The sequence below is a fragment of the Ascidiella aspersa genome, chromosome 1 (genome assembly GCF_963924565.1).
Source record: "Ascidiella aspersa chromosome 1, kaAscAspe10.2, whole genome shotgun sequence".
Taxonomy (NCBI): Eukaryota; Metazoa; Chordata; class Ascidiacea; order Phlebobranchia; family Ascidiidae; genus Ascidiella; species Ascidiella aspersa.
In genome coordinates, this window is record NC_139447.1 from 4,767,073 (window position 1) to 4,786,327 (window position 19,255).

General features: G+C 42.1%; 1 protein-coding gene and 4 pseudogenes across 2 annotated transcripts in view; all 5 read right to left on the reverse strand.

Annotated features, from left to right (window-relative positions):
* The window catches only part of LOC146166666 (BCAS3 microtubule associated cell migration factor-like), an 86,874-nt gene that overhangs the window by 30,176 nt on the left and 37,443 nt on the right, over window positions 1–19,255 (reverse strand). Inside the window, exon 14 of the mRNA XM_083392446.1 lies at window positions 15,762–15,768. Within this exon, the coding sequence (XP_083248572.1) occupies window positions 15,762–15,768 (7 nt within the window). The remainder of the gene's footprint in view (window positions 1–15,761; window positions 15,769–19,255) is intronic.
* Window positions 444–1,703, reverse strand: LOC146166668 (guanine nucleotide-binding protein G(i) subunit alpha pseudogene; annotated as a pseudogene).
* LOC146166669 (guanine nucleotide-binding protein G(i) subunit alpha pseudogene) lies at window positions 1,920–3,746 on the reverse strand (annotated as a pseudogene).
* LOC146166670 (guanine nucleotide-binding protein G(i) subunit alpha pseudogene) overlaps window positions 4,869–19,255 on the reverse strand; it is a 32,807-nt pseudogene continuing 18,420 nt past the window's right edge. The window contains exon 2 of the transcript XR_014501352.1: window positions 4,869–5,983. The product of XR_014501352.1 is annotated as a guanine nucleotide-binding protein G(i) subunit alpha pseudogene (transcript). The remainder of the gene's footprint in view (window positions 5,984–19,255) is intronic.
* LOC146166671 (guanine nucleotide-binding protein G(i) subunit alpha pseudogene) lies at window positions 12,781–18,763 on the reverse strand (annotated as a pseudogene).

Below are 19,255 nucleotides of genomic sequence, written 5' to 3' on the forward strand. Positions count from 1 at the left end.
TTTGTTGCTGTATAAATAACTATACAAAAACCCTTGAGGCCAATTCCTCGTTTAAAGGACTGCTTACTTTTTTAAGGAGCCCTTTCAAACCGAAAACATTACAACCAATTCAAACATATCTTAGAGAATAAAGCACTATAAGAGCTCAACTTAACTGTCTTTAAGATAATGACTTCCGCCAAATTAAAATAGAACGAAATCGTGACAAAGGATGTAGAAGACGGAAAAAATGCGATGATCGTTTCTCGTTGACAAGAAATGCAAAATGGTTGTCACTTTATATCATTTTCGTTTTTAAGTAGTCATTCATTGCGACAGTGACGAGTTAGCTTCATGTACACTGATTAAATCAAACAAATTTTCTAAAGTTGGCCCCAAAAATCGAACGACGAACAGTGTGACGTCACAGGAGTTACTGTCGTGACGTTAGTGGGCATGTGTTTTTACACGAGTGGTGGCCGACACAGAAGACAGAAAATTAAGATTTCAAGATATCTCCAACTCCTATTTCCACAACAATTACATTTGAAAAATGTACCACTAATCCAATCATATACGTCTTGAGACGTGTAGCGCACGTTGGCGTCCGTCATGCACGTAAATAGAGATAGAGATAAGAAATCCTCTTCTTCTCCAGGTCTAAGTTGTTTTTCAAACTGCTCGCGAACGTACATGCGAGCCTGGCTGTACTCGTCCTCTCCTTCGTACTCCGGGAAGCAGTTCTTCAGCGGCGACTTGGTGATCTTCTCCTCGAAGAGGTCATTCTTGTTCAAGAAGAAGATCTTCAGAGTCTTGGAGAAGAATGGTTTGTTGCAGATCGACTCACAGAGCTTGAGGCTTTCTCGCATTGGATTTGTCTCTTCGTTATCGGCAAAGACGTGATCGTAAGCTGAAATATCCACAAAAAATATAATGGCAGCCACGTCCTGGAAATATTGAAGCCACTTCGTTTTATTGGATCGCTGATTTGCGACTTCAATTAGGGTAAATTCGAGGTTTTCGTATTCGAAGGTCGTTTTTATGAAGCCTGTCGTCTTAACTCTTGTATGTAAAACATCCTGCTCTGTTGGGATGTACGTTGATTCGCACAGCCTGTCAAGCTCGTCAAAGAAATAGGCGGCTGAGGCATTTAGCTGGTACTCCCGCGAGCGACTGTAGCATTCTTTTACCCCCTTGTCAGCCCAAAGTAGCTTCAAAGAAGAACCAATGTCTGTTGTAAAGTCAATATCGTCAATTCGGGAGGCGATGGCTTTGATTTTCTCGGCGTCATCGACTCGTTCCGCGTCACCGAAAGCGATCGAAAATGATTCCATCGCTATCAAGAGGGAAAACATAGATTGAACAGTGTTAGCGAACACAACTTGCTTGTAGTCCATTCGCTCTGATTCAGAGAAGCCGTCTTGATACAAAATCTTCATCTGTTTGGCAAAAGTGCTCTTTCCTGATCTTTCTGCGCCAAGCAGCAGAATCTTGCGTTTCTTTCCTGCCGCTATTTTGTCCAGTTTCAGCTGCTTGTCGATGAGTTTGGATACCTTCTTGGCGTTTCTTGCCGCTCGCCATTTCGAGAAGCCACAACCCATGCTATTCGCGCAACAATAATTATTTATTGGTCAACCTGGCGATGTAAATGAAGCGATCAAAATAAGCAACTAAAAAGGGAAATTTGAACACATCTGATTCATCTTATCTGCCTTTATTATAATCACTGGCTTCCGTTGCTGCAAAGCCGCCTCAAATCGTGACTGCGGATGCACCAGCTTTCTTTCATGATACCGTGAGCATGATTCACAACACTTACTAGCATGTAATGGAGCCACCAGTATGCAATGCGAAAATTAAAGTTCATTGTTTGGCGACCGTACCAACAAGCATGATGAATTCACAACACTAACGCTCTACGAGTATGCATGACAGGCGTATATTGCACACTTTGTACGAATATGTTGCCTTATTGGTAGGCGGAATTAAACCAATAAATAAGCGATTTGACCTCGTAGCAGTGGTGAAACTTTGGTCATTTTTTCGCTGTTTTTAAAAAAAGAGAAGTACAAGGCAGAAATGTGGGATGAGCGTTTCTCGTAGACCAGAATGCAAAATATCGTTTTCGTTTTTTAACAGACATTTATTGCGACAGTGTACGAGTTAACTGCATGTAAATATATAAGCCAGGCGTTTTTCAACTTTATTTATCGCGGATTCCTAAAGTGTTTTTTTTTTGCTTCGCGTGGAGTACGATAGTAAAGAAATTTTCAAAACTGACGTCACAAATTAACGTCACAATCAAATAGACTTCAGAAATAAGTATATTTTTTTCAATAAATTTACAAAACAATAAAAATACACTTTCAGAAATATGCTAACAATGTAAGTAAAATGGTGTCTAAATACATTCAATGCTAAATCGTTTTATTTTTAATTTAAGACTTTTCTTTGAAAAATTGACAACTTCTTAAATATGTACTAATATTTCAATGTTACCTTAATGGGCCCCCTAAACTTACTTCGCGGACCCCAAAGGGGCCAATCGACCCCAGTTTAAGAACCCCTGATATAAGCTGATAGAATTAAACAAATTTTCAAAAGTTGGTCGTAATAATCGTACGAAGAACACTGTGACGTCACAGAAGGTTTTTGTGGTGACGCTACAGTGGCGATATAATTGATATTCAAGAAACCTCGATACAAACACATCTGGGAAAGTTACCACTAATCAAATCAGACACGATGTCGGATACGAAGCGCACGTTGCCGGTGTCCGTTGCGCAAGTGAAGTGAGTGTAGATCTCCTTCTGGTCGCCGTGCTTGTTCTGGTTTTCGAACTGCTCGCGAACGTAATCCGACGCCTGGTTGTACTCGTCATCTCCTTCGTACTCCGGAAAGCAGATCTTCAGCGGCGACTTGGTGATCTTCTCCTCGAAGAGGTCCTTCTTGTTCAAGAAGAGGATCATCGAGGTCTTGGAGAAGAAGGTATTGTTGCAGATCGACTCGAAGAGCTTGAGACTTTCCCGCATCCTGTTCGTCTCCTCGTCTTCAGCAAGAACCTGATCGTAAGCAGAAAGACCGACGCAGAATATGATGGCGGTCACATCCTGGAAGCAATGGATCCACTTCTTTTTCTCGGATCGCTGACCACCGACGTCGATCAGAGTAAAGTTGTGGTTCTTGTAATCGAAGGTTGTCTCGACAATTCCTGTCGTCTTTACTCTTGTACGTAAAACATCCTGCTCTGTTGGGATGTACGTTGACTCGCACAGCCTGTCAAGCTCATCCATGTAATAGGCGGCGGAGTCGTTGAGCAGATACTCCCGCGAGCGACTGCAGCACTCTTTTACGCCTTCGTCAGCCCAGAGTAGCTTCAAAGACGCGCCAATGTCTCTTGTCAAGTCGATATCTTTGATTTGCGATGCGGCGGCTCTGATTTTCTTGCCATCGTCAACACGATCCGGTTCACCGAACTGAATCGAGAGCGATTCCATCGCTTTCAAGATAGACAACATAGATTGAACAGTGTTAGCGAACACAACTTGCTTGTAGTCCATTCGCTCTGACTCTGTGAAGCCGCCTTGATACAAAATCTTCATCTGTTTGGCAAAAGTGCTCTTTCCCGATCCTTCTGAGCCAAGCACAATAATCTTGAGTTTCTTTCTCGCCGCTATTTCATCAAGTTTCAGCTGCTTGTCGATAAGTTTGGATACCTTCTTGGCGTTTCTTGCCGCTCGCCGTTTCGAGAAGCCAGAACCCATGCTATTCGCGCAACAATAGTTATTTATGGGTCAACTTGACGCTGTAAATGAAGCGATCAAAATGAGCAACTAAAAGGGAAAATTGCACACATCTGATACATTATCTGCCTTTATGATCACTGGCTTCCTTTGCTGCAAAGCCGCCTGAAATCGTGACTGCGGATGCACCAGCTTTCTTTCATGACTCCGTGAGCATGATTTACAACACTTATTAGCAGGTAACGGAGCCACCAGTATGCAATGCGAAAATTAAAGTTCATTGTTTGGCGACCGTACCAACAAGCATGATGAATTCACAACACTAACGCTCTACGAGTATGCATGACAGGCGTATATTGCACACTTTGTACGAACATGTTGCCTTATTGGTAGGCGGAATTAAACCAAGCCAATAAATAAGCGATTTGACCTGGTAGCAGTGGTGAAACTTTGGTCATTTTTTCGCTGTTTTTAAAACAAGAGAGGTACAAGGCAGAAATGTGCGATGAGCGTTTCTGTTGACCAGAAATGCAAAATGGTTTACAGTTCATATCGTTTTCGTTTTTTAACAGACATTTATTGCGACAGTGTACGAGTTAACTGCATGTAAATATATAAGCCAGGCGTTTTTCAACTTTTTTTATCGCGGATTCCTAAAGTGTTTTTTTTGCTTCGCGTGGAGTACGATAGTAAATAAATTTTCAAAACTGACGTCATAAATTAACGTCACAATCAAATAGACTTCAGAAATAGATAGATTGTTTTCCATAAATTTACATAACAATACAAATAGACTTTCAGAAATATGCTAATAATTTAAGTAAAATGGTGTCTAAATACATTCAATGCTAAACCGTTTTATTTTTAATTTAAGACTTTTCTTTGAAAAATGGACAACTTCTTAAATATGTACTAATATTTCAATGTTGCCTTAATGGGCCCCCTAAACTTACTTCGCGGACCCAAAAGGGGCCAATCGACCCCAGTTTAAGAATCCCTGATATAAGCTGATAGAATTAAACAAATTTTCAAAAGTTGGCCGTAACAATCGAACGAAGAACACTGTGACGTCACAAAAGGTTTTTGTGGTGACGCCATAGTGGCGATATTATTGATATTCAAGAAACCTAAATCGTTTTTATAAAATCAGAATAAACAACATCCATATCCGCGAAAATTACCAACAATCAAATCAGACACGGCGTCGAATACGAAGCACACGTTGCCGGTGTCCGTTGCGCAAGTGAAGTGAGTGTAGATCCCCTTCTGGTTGCCGTGCTTGTTCTGGTCCTCGAACTGCTCGCGAACGTAAGCCGACGCCTGGTTGTACTCGTCATCTCCTTCGTACTCCGGAAAGCAGATCTTCAGCGGCGACTTTGTGATCTTCTCCTCGAAGAGGTCATTCTTGTTCAAGAAGAGGATCATCGAGGTCTTGGAGAAGAAGGGATTGTTGCAGATCGACTCGAAGAGCTTGAGACTTTCCCGCATCCTGTTCATCTCCTCGTCTTCAGCAAGAACCTGATCGTAAGCGGAGAGGCCGACGCAGAATATAATGGCGGTCACATCCTCGAAGCAATGGATCCACTTATTTTGCTCGGATCGCTGACCTCCGACGTCAATCAACGTAAAATTGAGGTTCTTGTAATCGAAGGTTGTCTCGATAATTCCTGTCGTCATTACTCTTGCACGTAAAACATCCTGCTCTGTTGGGATGTACGTTGACTCGCACAACCTGTCAAGCTCATCCATGTAATAGGCGGCGGAGTCGTTGAGCTGATACTCCCGCGAGCGACTGTAGCATTCTTTTACGCCTTCGTCAGCCCAGAGTAGCTTCAAAGACGCGCCAATGTCTGTTGTCAAGTCGATATCTTTGATTTGCGATGCGGCAGCTCTAATTTTCTTGCCATCGTCAACACGATCCGGTTCACCGAACTGAATCGAGAGCGATTCCATCGCTTTCAAGATGGAAAACATAGATTGAATAATGTTAGCGAACACAACTTGCCTGAAGTCCATTCGCTCTGACTCTGTGAAGCCGCCTTGATACAAAATCTTCATCTGTTTGACAAAAGTGCTCTTTCCTGATCTTTCAGAGCCAAGCAGCAGAATCTTGCGTTTCTTTCTCTCCGCTATTTCATCCATTTGCAGCTGCTTGTCGATGAGTTTGGATAATATCTTGGCGTTTCTTGCCGCTCGCCGTTTCGAGAGGGCAGAACCCATGCTATTGGCGCAACAATAGTTATTTATGGGTCAACTTGACGCTGTAAACAAAGCAATCAAAATGAGCAACTAAATGGGAAAATTGCACACATCTGATACATTATCTGCCTTTATGATCACTGGCTTCTTTTGCTGCGAAACCGCCTGAAATCGTGAGTGCGGATGCACCAGCTTTCTTTTATGATTCCGTGCGCATGATTTACAACACTTACTAGCATGTAACGGAGCCACCAGTATGCAATGCGAAAATTAAAGTTCATTGTTTGGCGACCGTACCAACAAGTATCATGAATTCACAACACTAACGCTCTACGAGTATGCATGACAGGCGTATATTGCACACTTTGTACGAACATGTTGCCTTATTGGTAGGCGGAATTAAACCAATAAATAAGCGATTTGACCTGGTAGCAGTGGTGAAACTTTGGCTATTTTTCTGTTTAAAAAAACTAACACGGCGCATTGTTACGGTGACAATGTCCTTATTATCATAGTGTGATAAATACCGAATAAAACTCGAAGAACCTCAAGTTTACATGACAGCGTCGAACAGTTTGTAGGATTGGTATATAGTTGGCATACAAATTTATGTATAACTTCTATTTGGGAGTTAGGTTAGGTGGAAAACGCCGAAGATATTACTGCAGTGGTAAATTACAGGTGGCTAAGTCTGATGAAACATTGGTGGGCGCTTAGAAACACAAAACCAAGCTATAAGGCGCTTGAGGTTACGCAACAACGCCCAACAAGGCTTCAAATAGGTAACGGCGTCGTCTATTTCCGATGGCATGTGGATTAAGTGTAGAGCTTCTTTTGCTCTTTATTTGCATTCTCGAATCGGTTCTAGATGTTGGCCGACGCCTCTTTGACCGTGATTTCGCCCTGGTATAGCGAAAAGTAGGCCCTTGGTGGCGACTTGGTGCTATTGTCATCAAGACAATTCTCTTGTACGGCAAGAGATGTGGTAAGAACCTGTCCTACTTAAAAAGACAAGCGCAGAAGAAAATTGCAATATGAAATTCACATTCTGGAAGCAAAGCACCCCCCTATTTTTTACGATCTCGCACCTCGAAACTTGATCAACGCAAAGTTGAGGTTTTTGTCATCATAAATGCCATCCATAATTGATGTGGTATATTACATTCTTGCACGAAGGGCCTCCCGATCGGTTGGCATCCAGCTCGTCAAAAAAAAGCAAACGGTGACTAGCTGTATGTCCTGGTATATTTCGTGTATTGATGTACATTTACTCCAAATCGAGCTGACATTAATGCAATCATCAAACACTCATACTAACGCGAGTTATACTAAGGCTTTTTCTTTTATAGCGCCACAATAGCTGACTGTAAATAGACAAGTTGATGTTGTCAAGAAAAACTAGAATGTCGAACAGTTATACAAGGAAATTGTTGTGTAGCGGCCGGACGCGATTTTCACGTGGGCGATGACCACGCTTACACAGTAGCCAGAATGATTGATGTTCAAAAAATATAGATTCTTTGTAAGGAACGTTAATTAATTCACTGCGTCGATGGGACACACACAATAGGGCCGTCAGTACAGCAATGTACCATGGCTCCATTGTATAATCATACAGTAAACAATAAAACTCCAGGCTTAAAAAACAGAGTTAAATCAGGATCAGACATTTTTTTAAAAGGAATGTATATTTCGCCCATACTTGAATCGTCAATTTCTTGATTCTAATGAATCCCCATACAACAAAGAGCAACAGATGAACCTCAAAAACGACAATTACAAAAACAAAAAAAGAAGAAAAGTTTTTTTTCGCGTATGTTATTTAGGAACAAACCTGGTTTTACCAAAGCTACCACTTAAACCAGGGTTACCATCTGCTCAGACCAAAAAATAAGCACGCTACTAAAGACCAGGGGCAGATCCAGGATTCCGGGGGTGACATCCAAGCTTTCAAGGAATAACGTTATGAAATAAAATAAAAACTTGAAAAACAGCTATTTAGGAATGCGCAAAACGTGGCTTAATCGCGCGAAGCGCGAAAAAAAGCGTTTATTTGATTGAAATTGGCAAGTTAATCATTCTTATTTAATGCAACCTTTGTCAACTTTTTTGCGTCGGAGCACACCTGTACAGCGCGCGTACAAGTTTTTAAAACAGGGATCGGCAACCTTTTTCTAGTCGCGGGCCAAACCAAACTCAGTAAGTTCTCCACTGTCCAGCTTGTAAAACAGGCCGCGGGCCGGATGACTTTCTCTGGCGGACCGGGTCCGGGCTGCCGTAGGTTGCCGAGCCCTGTTTTAAACCGTGGTGCATGGCAGTAAGAAACGCCTGGAGCTGACCCTGTATGGTAGTTAAGTTTAGTTCACTTGGCGGAGTTTGGCTTGTAATAAAATTGTTTATAGAATAATTTACTGTAATGCTTCAAGCAATTTTTTTGTAGTAACATTGTTTTTTCCATAGACACTGGGCTGATTTCACAATCACAATAACAGCAATGATCGTAGCTCTTTTGCTTTCGCCTTTGTTTGACATTAGCATTGGAAAATGCATTTTCACGTTTATCACAAAAACGTGCTTTATGCAGACTCATTCTCTCAAAAACATTTTGTCTGTACTGACACAAATGACTGCCGACAGTTTACTTGATTGCTAAAGCAAGCTATCCCACTTATATAGGCTACAATTTACTTTTTAGATTTAGAATAAACAATCACAATCCATTGCTATTATGCAAATTAATGCATTGTTGTTATAATCTGAGTTAAAGAACTAGGTAAATATAAATAAATGAAGTCTCTCACTCTGACGTCGATGATAAAAGAATTGATAAAGAACGCTTTTAAAAACTAAAATAAGACAAACTAAGCACACAACTCTCAAATAAGCACGTTTCTTAGAAATAAGCACATTTGTGTTATCTAAGACTGAACCCAAAAATAAGCACAAATCTTAAAAATAAGCACGGTATGGTAACCCTAACTTAAACGGACAGTAGTCGGATACGGCGTCGAACAGTTCACGTACGTCGTTAGTGTCAGTTACGCACGTAAAGAAAGGGTAGATATCCCTTGCTTCGCCTGGTTTGATTTGGTTTTCGAATTGCTCGCGAACAAATTCGGAAGCTTGGTTGTACTCGTTCTCACCATCGTACTCAGGGAAGCAAATCTTCAGCGGCGAGCGGGTAATTTTCTTTTTAAAGATGTCATTCTTGTTCAGGTAGAGGATTACTAATACTTTAGAGAGGAGGGAATTAGCGCAGACCAATTCAAATAGCTCTAAACTTTCACGCATTGGATTAAATTCTTTGTTGTCGGCAATGACCTGATCGTAAGCAGAAATATCCGCAAAAAATATGATGGCGGCCACGTCCTGGAAATAATGAAGCCACTTCGTTATATTAGATTGCTCTGCGATTTCGATTAAGGTAAAATCGATGTTTTTGCATTCGAAGGTCGTCTCCATGCTACCTGTTGTCTTAACTTTTACACAGAGCACATCCTGCTCTGTTGGAATGTACGTTGATTCGCACAGCCTGTCAAGCTCATCCATGTAATATGCGGCTGAGTCGTTAAGCTGATACTCCCGCGAGCGACTGTGGCACTCTTTTACTCCTTTGTCAGCCCAAAGTAGCTTCAAAGACGCTCCAATGTCTGTTGCCAAGTCAATATCCTCAATGTGCGATGCGGCGGCTATAATTTCCTTAGCGTCCTTTACGAGTGTGGCATCACCGAACTGAATCGAGAGCGATTCCATCGCTTTCAAGATGGCTACCATCGACTGAACAGTGTAAGCGAACACAACAGGCTTAAAGTTATTTAGCTCCGACTCCGTGAAGCCGTCTTGATAAATAATTTTCATCTGTTTGGCAAAAGTGCTCTTTCCTGATCCTTCAGCGCCAAGCAGCAAAAGGTTGTCTTTCATTCTTGCCGCTATTTCATCCAGTTTCAGCTGTTTGTCGATGAGTTTGGATACCTTCTTGGCGTTCCTTGTTACGTTCGATTTCGAGGAGGCACAACCCATGCTAATTTACGCGATAGTCATCGGTGAACCTTCCAAAGCAAATGAACCAATCTGAAAAACGGTCCAAAATTCTACCCACACCAATCTTATTTTGCACAACTTGTTTCCCAAAAGACCTAACTGCCTTCGAGATCACCGACTTCCGTTATTTTAAGGCGGTGAGAAATCGTGACTGCGTATAAACCAGCCTTCTTGACTGCATACGGGGTGAAAACACACATGAGTCACAACACCGCGTAAAATACCGGTTATGTTCACAAGTTTACCACCAGCAAGCCTGCCATTTCAAAGGTGATGATCGTTGAAGTTAATACGTTGAAAGGCTAACTGGATGTAAGGCGTTGATTAAAGTTTGTTAACTTATGATCAAATCAATAGATGTGATTTCACAGCATAGCAGACGTACATGGTTCATTTTGCACGATTATGGCGCTATATTCGGCGGCGGAATCTGTCGAGCCAACAACGACACTTCCCCGTATTTGCGAATAAATTGTTATTAACTTTGATCCACCAAAACAGTTGCTTTCACGCAGCAAATTTACTTAGATTCAATCAGCAAATGTCTAAGAAACAATCACTTAACCGACAAACTAAATGCTTTAATATAGGACACGAACGCTGAGGTTCTGGTCAAACTTAAACAACTAGATTTATTTCAACATATTTAAAATTAGATTAGATTTAAAATTAGAGCATTTCAGTTTTTCAAATTAGATTACAATTAGAGTTACCGAATTCTTAAAAATAACGAAGTTGAACTAAAAAAACATTTAATTATTTACAATTTATTTAATTAAAATCGCGAATTATTCTAATAATACGTGAATATGTCTGTTCTAACTTTAATGCCTTTTAGCATAGCATATACTTTTCAAAGTGTAAAAATGACATAAGTCTTTCCAACCAAAAGGGTTTAATTTAAATTTTGTGTTTTGATTAAGAGACTAAAAAAGCCGGTGGACAAAGTAGCATTTCTGGAAAAATTCCAATTAGATTAGAGCTAGAATTAGAGCACACAAGCAACTAACAAATAAGATTAGAATTAGAATTAGTCGCATTTTGCTCTAATTCGTTGAATTAGAAAACTAGAATCATCTAGAGTCTAGACCATATACGTGACAATGCCAGGTCGACGAAGAAACACTTTAACAGCCTCTGTCGTAAGTTCCTGAGTCGCAAGTCGCACGAGTACAACTCTGGGACCTGACGAGTAAACCGACCTTTACGTGCGTAGCGGAAAACAGTGGTTGGAGGCATTGTTATATACAAGTCGTTTCGAATGACGTTATGTTCAGTTCATTCATTCGTAAATGAACTTTATTCTGAGCCAAGTCACTGTTAAAAGAAATTAAGTCCAAAAAGGGTGCCGCAGAATTTTTGGTAGTTTTACTGCAGTGGTTCTCAACCTTTTTTCTTTCGTGGCCTATTTTCGTTGCACAAAAATTATGTGGCCCAATAAATGTTTATTAAAAAAACAACTATGTAATAGGTTTAAAACAAAAAACAGCACAACATGTTTCAAAACAGAATATTTATTTAACCGTGCATTAGTGAGATACCAGCTGCTGAACAAGAAATTTACATTCCATCTAAATTCCTTCCCAAGCAATTATTTCTGTAAAATTAAGTGTTGTGAAACCTATAAAACTAAATTATTCATTAAATCTAGTTTTATAAAATTGGTCTGTGGCCCACTCAAAATGTTCCGATGGCCCACTCAAAATGTTCCGATGGCCCACTGGTTGAGAACCGCTGTTTTAGAAGATCACCGATCTTTATTTCAAATTGTCATGCAACCACGCATATGACACTTGATTGTACACTATCAGGTAGAATACATATCTGATAATATTGTTGCTCTTGTCTACCACTTGCCGTGTAGTTTGCGTGATTGTTAGGGTTAGAATCAAAAAGTATGTCGCAATTTTTTTTATTGTGCCGCTGTCTAAGAAAGCGTAAGAACCACAGCCCTAAGTTTAGGAGTAACGATAGATTACGATGCAGATTACACGCTCTGGATAACAGTTAAAACGATTTTTGTGCTGTTAAAAAATAACCCAGCACATTGCTACAGTGGTAATATCCTGTTTTATGTCTGGCCGTCTCACTTCCTGCTCTATGTAACACAAAGTCCTATAGACGTGGGTTGAGGTCAGTATGTGACAGAATAATGTCAAAGTAAACGTGCCTTTAGGCGAGAAAAAATAGTTTCCGGGAACTACGCGTTTTGGTACCGGTATAGATTTGTTAAGATTAAGGCGTCTGTATAGCTCAGGGACAGCCAACACGTCGATCGGCACATTTCACCTGGTCGATCGCGTCGAATATGTATAACGTCATTACGCCGTTTTATGAAACGTAAAAAATTACCCCTCCATCGCTGGCTTGGAATGCAATTAACGCTCAAAGTGTTTAATAATAAGTGTTCTTGCCACTTTTTTACTGAACCAGCCAATCGCGAGTCTCTAAAAATATTTCAGGCGATCGCAACCAAACATATGTTGGCTGTATCTGGTAAAGCTTATTACACCGAAAGTCAATGCAGCTTATCATAGGTATAGCTTATTATACGCATTTCCTTCGCAGTGCTGATACGCAAAGCAGTCTTATCTTCCAGCGGTTGAGTTCTGGCTGTGACGTAGAAAACACCGCAGCCGCTGCGGTTCTATAAATATATTGTTTGTGCTTCGGTCCTATTATTATTGGTTGTCGTGTACTGCTGGATGGAGGCAACTCGTGACTCTGCAGCACTTCTTACTAATACGCAGATTAATTGCTGTTCTGTTCGGACAAATAACTCCAATTAGCGCGGCCCCGTCCTGTCGCTGGGCACCTGGCAAGCAGACGAAAGAGGCCAATGGACAAAATGGGATTTATTGATTTCGCACGCGTCGACACATAAAGACACAAGAGAGAACAGGAACATAGCAGTTCACACTATTTCTCGCCCAACCGCCAAAACGCCCGTTTACGGGGCTTGCAAAACGTTTCGGGGCGTCGCAGAATAACACGAGGGTAATAACAATATTAAGAATAGTAATGGTAACACAATAATACATTAAAAACCCATCCATAAAACTGGTAAAATTGTACGAAAAAAATGTCGAATTTTCGACGAGCATACAATACGTTTTTTTTAAGGGTTATCGCGTTTGCGACGTCAGACATAGGCAGTGACGTCATGCGCCAACGTCATGGAAAAGTACACGGCGGAGAAATGTTCGCGGAACAGAACACCTCATGTCCACCGACACGAATAAATAACAACGAGAACAGTTCTTGATTGGGAATTATTTGGTCAGCAAAACAACGCTCCATTAAAATGTCGCCCAGCTTCTTTTCTACCTGTTTTCGGGGCGCAAAACGTTTTGCAATGGCAAAATTTAGATTGTAGTCTGGTATTTCTTTCTATAGGGCCGCGACTGCCGGCAACAACACGCGGCTCCCAACCGAGCATATATAGATATAGAAATATATAGTGATAAAACAAACGAAGAGCAAAACGCGCTAAAAGTTAATTAAGTACAAAAAAGCGAGTTGCAGGTTGGGGCGACCGGCGGAGAGCACTGGTCGAGGTAAAGCCCGGGACGAATCTCACGGAAAAGTTCGCAGTCGGACAACACTTCGACTGGAAACATGAGACAAGGACGGCAACAACTTGCAATAAACCCAACTAAGCTTACAAAACAAACGACGGACATTACGATCTGCAAAATGCCTTTCTTTTCGTGATATTTCAATAGGGGGCGGGGAATGCCTGTTGATAAAATTTGCGGAAGAAATTCAACGGAACAGGTATAATTATATCAGCAGCCTACGCCATTGCACAGAAGGTATATAAGTTAGAAAGACGTACAAAAAATACCAGCCTTACAGAGAAACGACAATAGTGACGAAGCGTTCTGTATGTTATCCACAAGAAAAACGGGAGAATGCAACGGAAGGCATGTCTGAAAGTGCGTGTATGGCCGGGTTAATCAGAAACACAATGAGAAACTATTTTGGTGGTGATGAAACGTTAAAAAAGTCCCAAACTAAACAGCACACAGCTTATCCGCAACGGTGCATTCCCATTTAAACCGCACGACTTTAAATTTAAACATGGCCATAAAGTAAGATGAAAGGTATTTTAAGGGGAGTTGCAATAGCAGCGGACCGCCGAACGCACTGGTATTATCCTAAACGGCCAGGTGGGACCGAAAGCCTTATTGTTGTCGAGAAACAGTCGATCGGGCACCAGTTTCAGTCCAGCCGCGCACTGTAGAGAGTGTGTTGGGTCCCTGGACCCCGCCACCTGCGACCACGGAACAGGAGCGGTAAAGGAGGACCATTATCCCGATCCGAACACGGTGTCAAGAATCTTCCTCATCAGTACGTCGGACACGGCGTCGAATACAAATCGCACGTTGCCGGTGTCCGTTGCGCAAGTGAAGTGAGTGTAGATCTCCTTCTGGTCGCCGTGCTTGTTTTGGTTCTCGAACTGCTCGCGAACGTAATCCGACGCCTGGTTGTACTCGTCATCTCCTTCGTACTCCGGAAAGCAGATCTTCAGCGGCGACTTTGTGATCTTCTCCTCGAAGAGGTCCTTCTTGTTCAAGAAGAGGATCATCGAGGTCTTGGAGAAGAAGGGATTGTTGCAGATCGACTCGAAGAGCTTAAGACTTTCTCGCATCCTGTTCGTCTCCTCGTCTTCAGCAAGAACCTGATCGTAAGCGGAGAGGCCGACGCAGAATATAATGGCGGTCACATCCTGGAAGCAATGGATCCACTTCTTTCTCTCCGATCGCTGACCACCGACGTCGATCAATGTAAAGTTAAGGTTCTTGTAATCGAAGGTGGTCTCGATAATTCCTGTCGTCTTTACTCTTGTACGGAGCACATCCTGCTCTGTTGGGATGTACGTTGATTCGCACAGCCTATCAAGCTCATCCATGTAATATGCGGCGGAGTCGTTAAGCTGATACTCCCGCGAGCGACTGTAGCATTCTTTTACGCCTTCGTCAGCCCAAAGTAGCTTCAAAGACGCGCCAATGTCTGTTGTCAAGTCGATATCTTCCATTTGCGATGCGGCGGCTCTGATTTTCTTGCCGTCGTCGACACGATCCGTTTCACCGAACTGAATCGAGAGCGATTCCATCGCTTTCAAGATGGCTACCATCGACTGAACAGTATTAGCGAACACAACCGGCCTGAAGTTTTTTCGCTCCGACTCGGAGAAGCCGTCTTGATGCAGAATCTTCATCTGTTTGGCGATAGTGCTCTTGCCCGACTCGCCAGCACCTAGAAGCAGAAGCTTGACTTCTTTTCTCGCTGCGTCCGCGTCTTTTTTCAGCTGCTTGTCGATGAGGTTGGACGCCATCTTGGCGTTTCTGTCACCCTCCGGTTTCGAGGCGGCACACCCCATGATCGTTCAGTAACGGTTCTACGCGACTTTTAACACAAAAAAGTTTCAGGATTCTAGCGCAAATTCGACTGCGGACAAATGAAAAAACATCACTGGTTATTTTCTGAACACTGTTAACATAAAACCAACCCTCGTGAAAACAAACTTCAAAGCTATTTGGCGAAATAAACTCAAATTCTACCTGTTTTGCCTGGGCGTAAAACTAGGAAAAGATTGCTGCAGCAGCTAAAATCGAGCACCGCCCTATGAGAACCGGCCACATCGCGCACACGCAACGGGGAGCAATGCGGTGCGGTGGCACATCAAAACGCGCACGCGCGCACACGCACTCGCATGCCCGGCTAAGCGTGCGTGTGCGGCGTACGCGTGCAGTATGCTGTGGAAGAGAGCGGTGCGTATGCGACGCGTTCGACTTCCCGTCTCGTTGTTTCCTGGCAGCAAACGACGTCAGTTTGGCTGATGCTGCGGCTGCTGACTGCGCTACACAGGGTGGATGCTGCTACAGGCTACACAGGCTGCTTCTGCTGTCGCTAGGGCTACCTTTTTAAATCATAACAACAGCATAATGCATCACCGCGGTGCAGAGCGGCGTCCCGCTGTCGGTTCGGAACCTGGGACACGGCGCGCGCTGCCTGTGCGCTTGTACTGTGTGTGCGACAAACACACGGCCTGTCGCCTGTCGCGCCCCCTTGTATACATTAATGATGATTATGAATATGAATATGGTGACAGTAGCGGTGTTGTGGCTAACACTTTCAAACTGGCAATTGTTTGTTCGTGCTCGCGCAGATTAGAAGGACTCGGTCGCGTTTAATTGTTTCGAATTTGACGAATGCCGCGCTTCGTCGATTTCTATTTACATTGACGCTAAATGCACAAAAGGAAATGGTAAAAAATCGCCACCTCATAAAAAACATATAAATAAGACACCTATAGTAAAAGCTTTGTACATTTGCGAAACAAACTAACAAAAATTCGACACCGTAAGGAACTGCGTTGTTTAATTTAACAGCTTTGATTTTAAATTCGGCTTTGCATAAATTCAGTTTTGCCAAGTGCTAAAACGGACGACTTGGCATCTACAATCTCTTATTAAACAGAATACGTCATGTACTCATTGTACAACGTACAGCAATGCTGATAAGCTAAGGTGATTAAACTAACTAATTAAACTCCCACCGCAATAACACATTATATCAAATTATATCAAATTATGGTAAGAAATGAACAAGTACATAAATTACAATAAGAGAATAATTAACTGTCCTACAAACGATATGTCAGTGTTACTTGTAACGCTTGTCTTTTTTCTAAAGTAAGTTGGCACTAACGTGAAACAACGATAGTTTCTAAAGCCTATACAAGACGGGCATTAAGCAACATGGTCGAGTACCATTATGCTTTCTCTGGTGAATTAGATACCGGACTAATGGCCACTAATCTCTTGGTAACGATAACGTCATCAAAAGCAAAACGAAACCCATTTAGCACAACGCGTTTTCGCCTGTTTTTTTTTTGTTGATTAGCGCCGCACGTCTTTCAAATTTCGCCAAAATCTTTCTCTTTTAATAGGGTCGAGATTTTTCTCTTTTAAACTTGAACCTTAGCGACGCCAATTAAACAACGTGCTGCGGGCAAGCGAACTCAGGGTTGCTGCGAGTTCGAATGGCGTTAAAACCGACCAGGGCCCTTATTAAAAATTGCTCACGTCCGACGACGCCTATTATTATTCCACCTTGTCACTTATCGGCGGGAAAGCGCGCAAATCGCCAGCGGCTTACCTTAGCTCATTACCAGCATATTCTACCTTTGCAGCAGATGCCATCGCGCAATTTAAGAGCGGGCTCGACATGGCGAGTATCCTGGGCTTTCCGCGGAAAAACGGTCGCGTTTCTGGCTAAACAACAAACAAGAGTCCAACTGGCGAACATCAGCGCGCACCAACCGACTTATATACGTCTGACACGGCTTTCGATACAACATGCGCTTGCACAAACATAGGCGTCCCTGTGATAGGTAAAGAAGGACATAAGGTCTATTTGCTGTACAACTAACTGGCATTTATATTATTTATTTAAAATAGGTTCGTCTGGCATATCTTTCTTCAACCAACGTTTCGGCTTACTATCCGGCAAGCCTTCGTCAGGGACTGACACACATAGCCAACAGGACGCACTTATGGCATTTATTTGTAGGAGTTCCGTGTTTTCTGTCTTGCTGGTTGTAACTCCAACCCACACAATACAAAACCGCCGCCTACGACGCTAATACCAAAAAAGACACACGCGCAGTTGAGAAAACGACAGCAGCACCTCGTGCGTTTTTCGACAAAACTAAGTGACGCTGCGTGATATTGCTCGTTTGACAAGCGCACTTTTTGTAACCTGAACGTGTAGAAACACGAGCCGGGACATAAAGATTTTCGATGAGAAGATACGCCAACATTTAACTGGGAGACGACCTAGTAACGTATTTTTTTTTATTGTTTAACGACAATCAGGTTGGCAGTCTTACGACTGAAGAAAACATTTTGTCGCGACACCAATAACCACGAGTAACAAACGGTTTTGAGAAACAACACGTAATGACTCAATATTGGACACTAGAAAGAATTTACATCAAAATCTACGAGAAGCTAACAAAAATTCATGTACATCGTTAAATAAAAGTGACGTAGGTTCTGTTTGGAAACGTCACAATCTGTCGTATAACAGTGCGACCTACTTGCCAAATTCAGAATTTGACTGAACTACGGTTATTAACGAAGATTGAAACCAGTTTGAAGGGCGCAGAAATCCTTATTTAGCTCTTTTTTGGAAAAATTGTGGTTTTCCTGTGGTGAACCTACGCAAGTAGCTTTGCCATCTTTTGTTGTGTTTAGGAAAAATAACGTGTGCATAATTATTGCGGGTGTTGGAAGTTACATTGCATGCCACATTGAATCGACTTTAAATATGTGGCTATCGATAAGAACGATGTTTCTTTGATTATATTTGTTAATAAACATAACAAAATCGAAAAAAGAAAGTTTTTCGAAATTAAGGGGATACGAGACCAGGCTATGTTGAGAACCACTGACAAAACGCAATTTTGTGAACCGTGCTAACTATATTGCTACTAAGGTGCTCGGCCACCACAAAAAACTGATATTTTGTCGCTCGAGTGCACACAATAGCTAGAAGGAGGTTCCTCAAGTAGCATATTTTGGAATGTGGCGTCCAGCTGTGCTCTCAAGCCACTGCCTACTCTATACTCTACACCGGGGGTTCTTAAACTGGGTCCATGGCTAGTTTAGGGGGTCCACGAAGGCCTTATTAAAATTGTGCATATTTAAGAAGTAATTAATTTTTCAAAGAAAACAGTTTACTTAAAAATAAAACGGTTTTGCACTGTATTTAACCTCAGTTCCCTTTCTCTTTTTAGAACCGAAATCTACAGATTTATGAAGTCTATTTATATTGTGATGTCAATTTATGGCGTTCTTCTTTGAAACTTTTTTTTTGTCTAAAAAAATTTAGAGGTCCGCGGTAAAAAAAATTTAAGAACTCCTGCACTACACCGATGTCATCATCAAAAAGAAACGGTCTCACTTTTCTAAGCCGGCCGCCATAATGGTGGCCTTGCAAACTGTCCGATCTCGCGTCCCAAAATAAATGACTTTCGTGTGACTGTGCGCATTCTGCATTTATTTGAAGGCGCCCCTCTGGGGACCGCAGACTCTGGTGCCATTCCGGCCGTCACATATCCACAGAGGAATACAACCAGCCTTATGGCGTATGTTGAGTTTGTCGCAGACCGGTTTTGCGCCTTTGCCCTAAACGCCTGCGAAACAGATTACGCCAGTCTTTTGCAAACTTTTTGGCATGCGGAATACTACAGGAATTATAAATAGTTCGTGACACCCGTG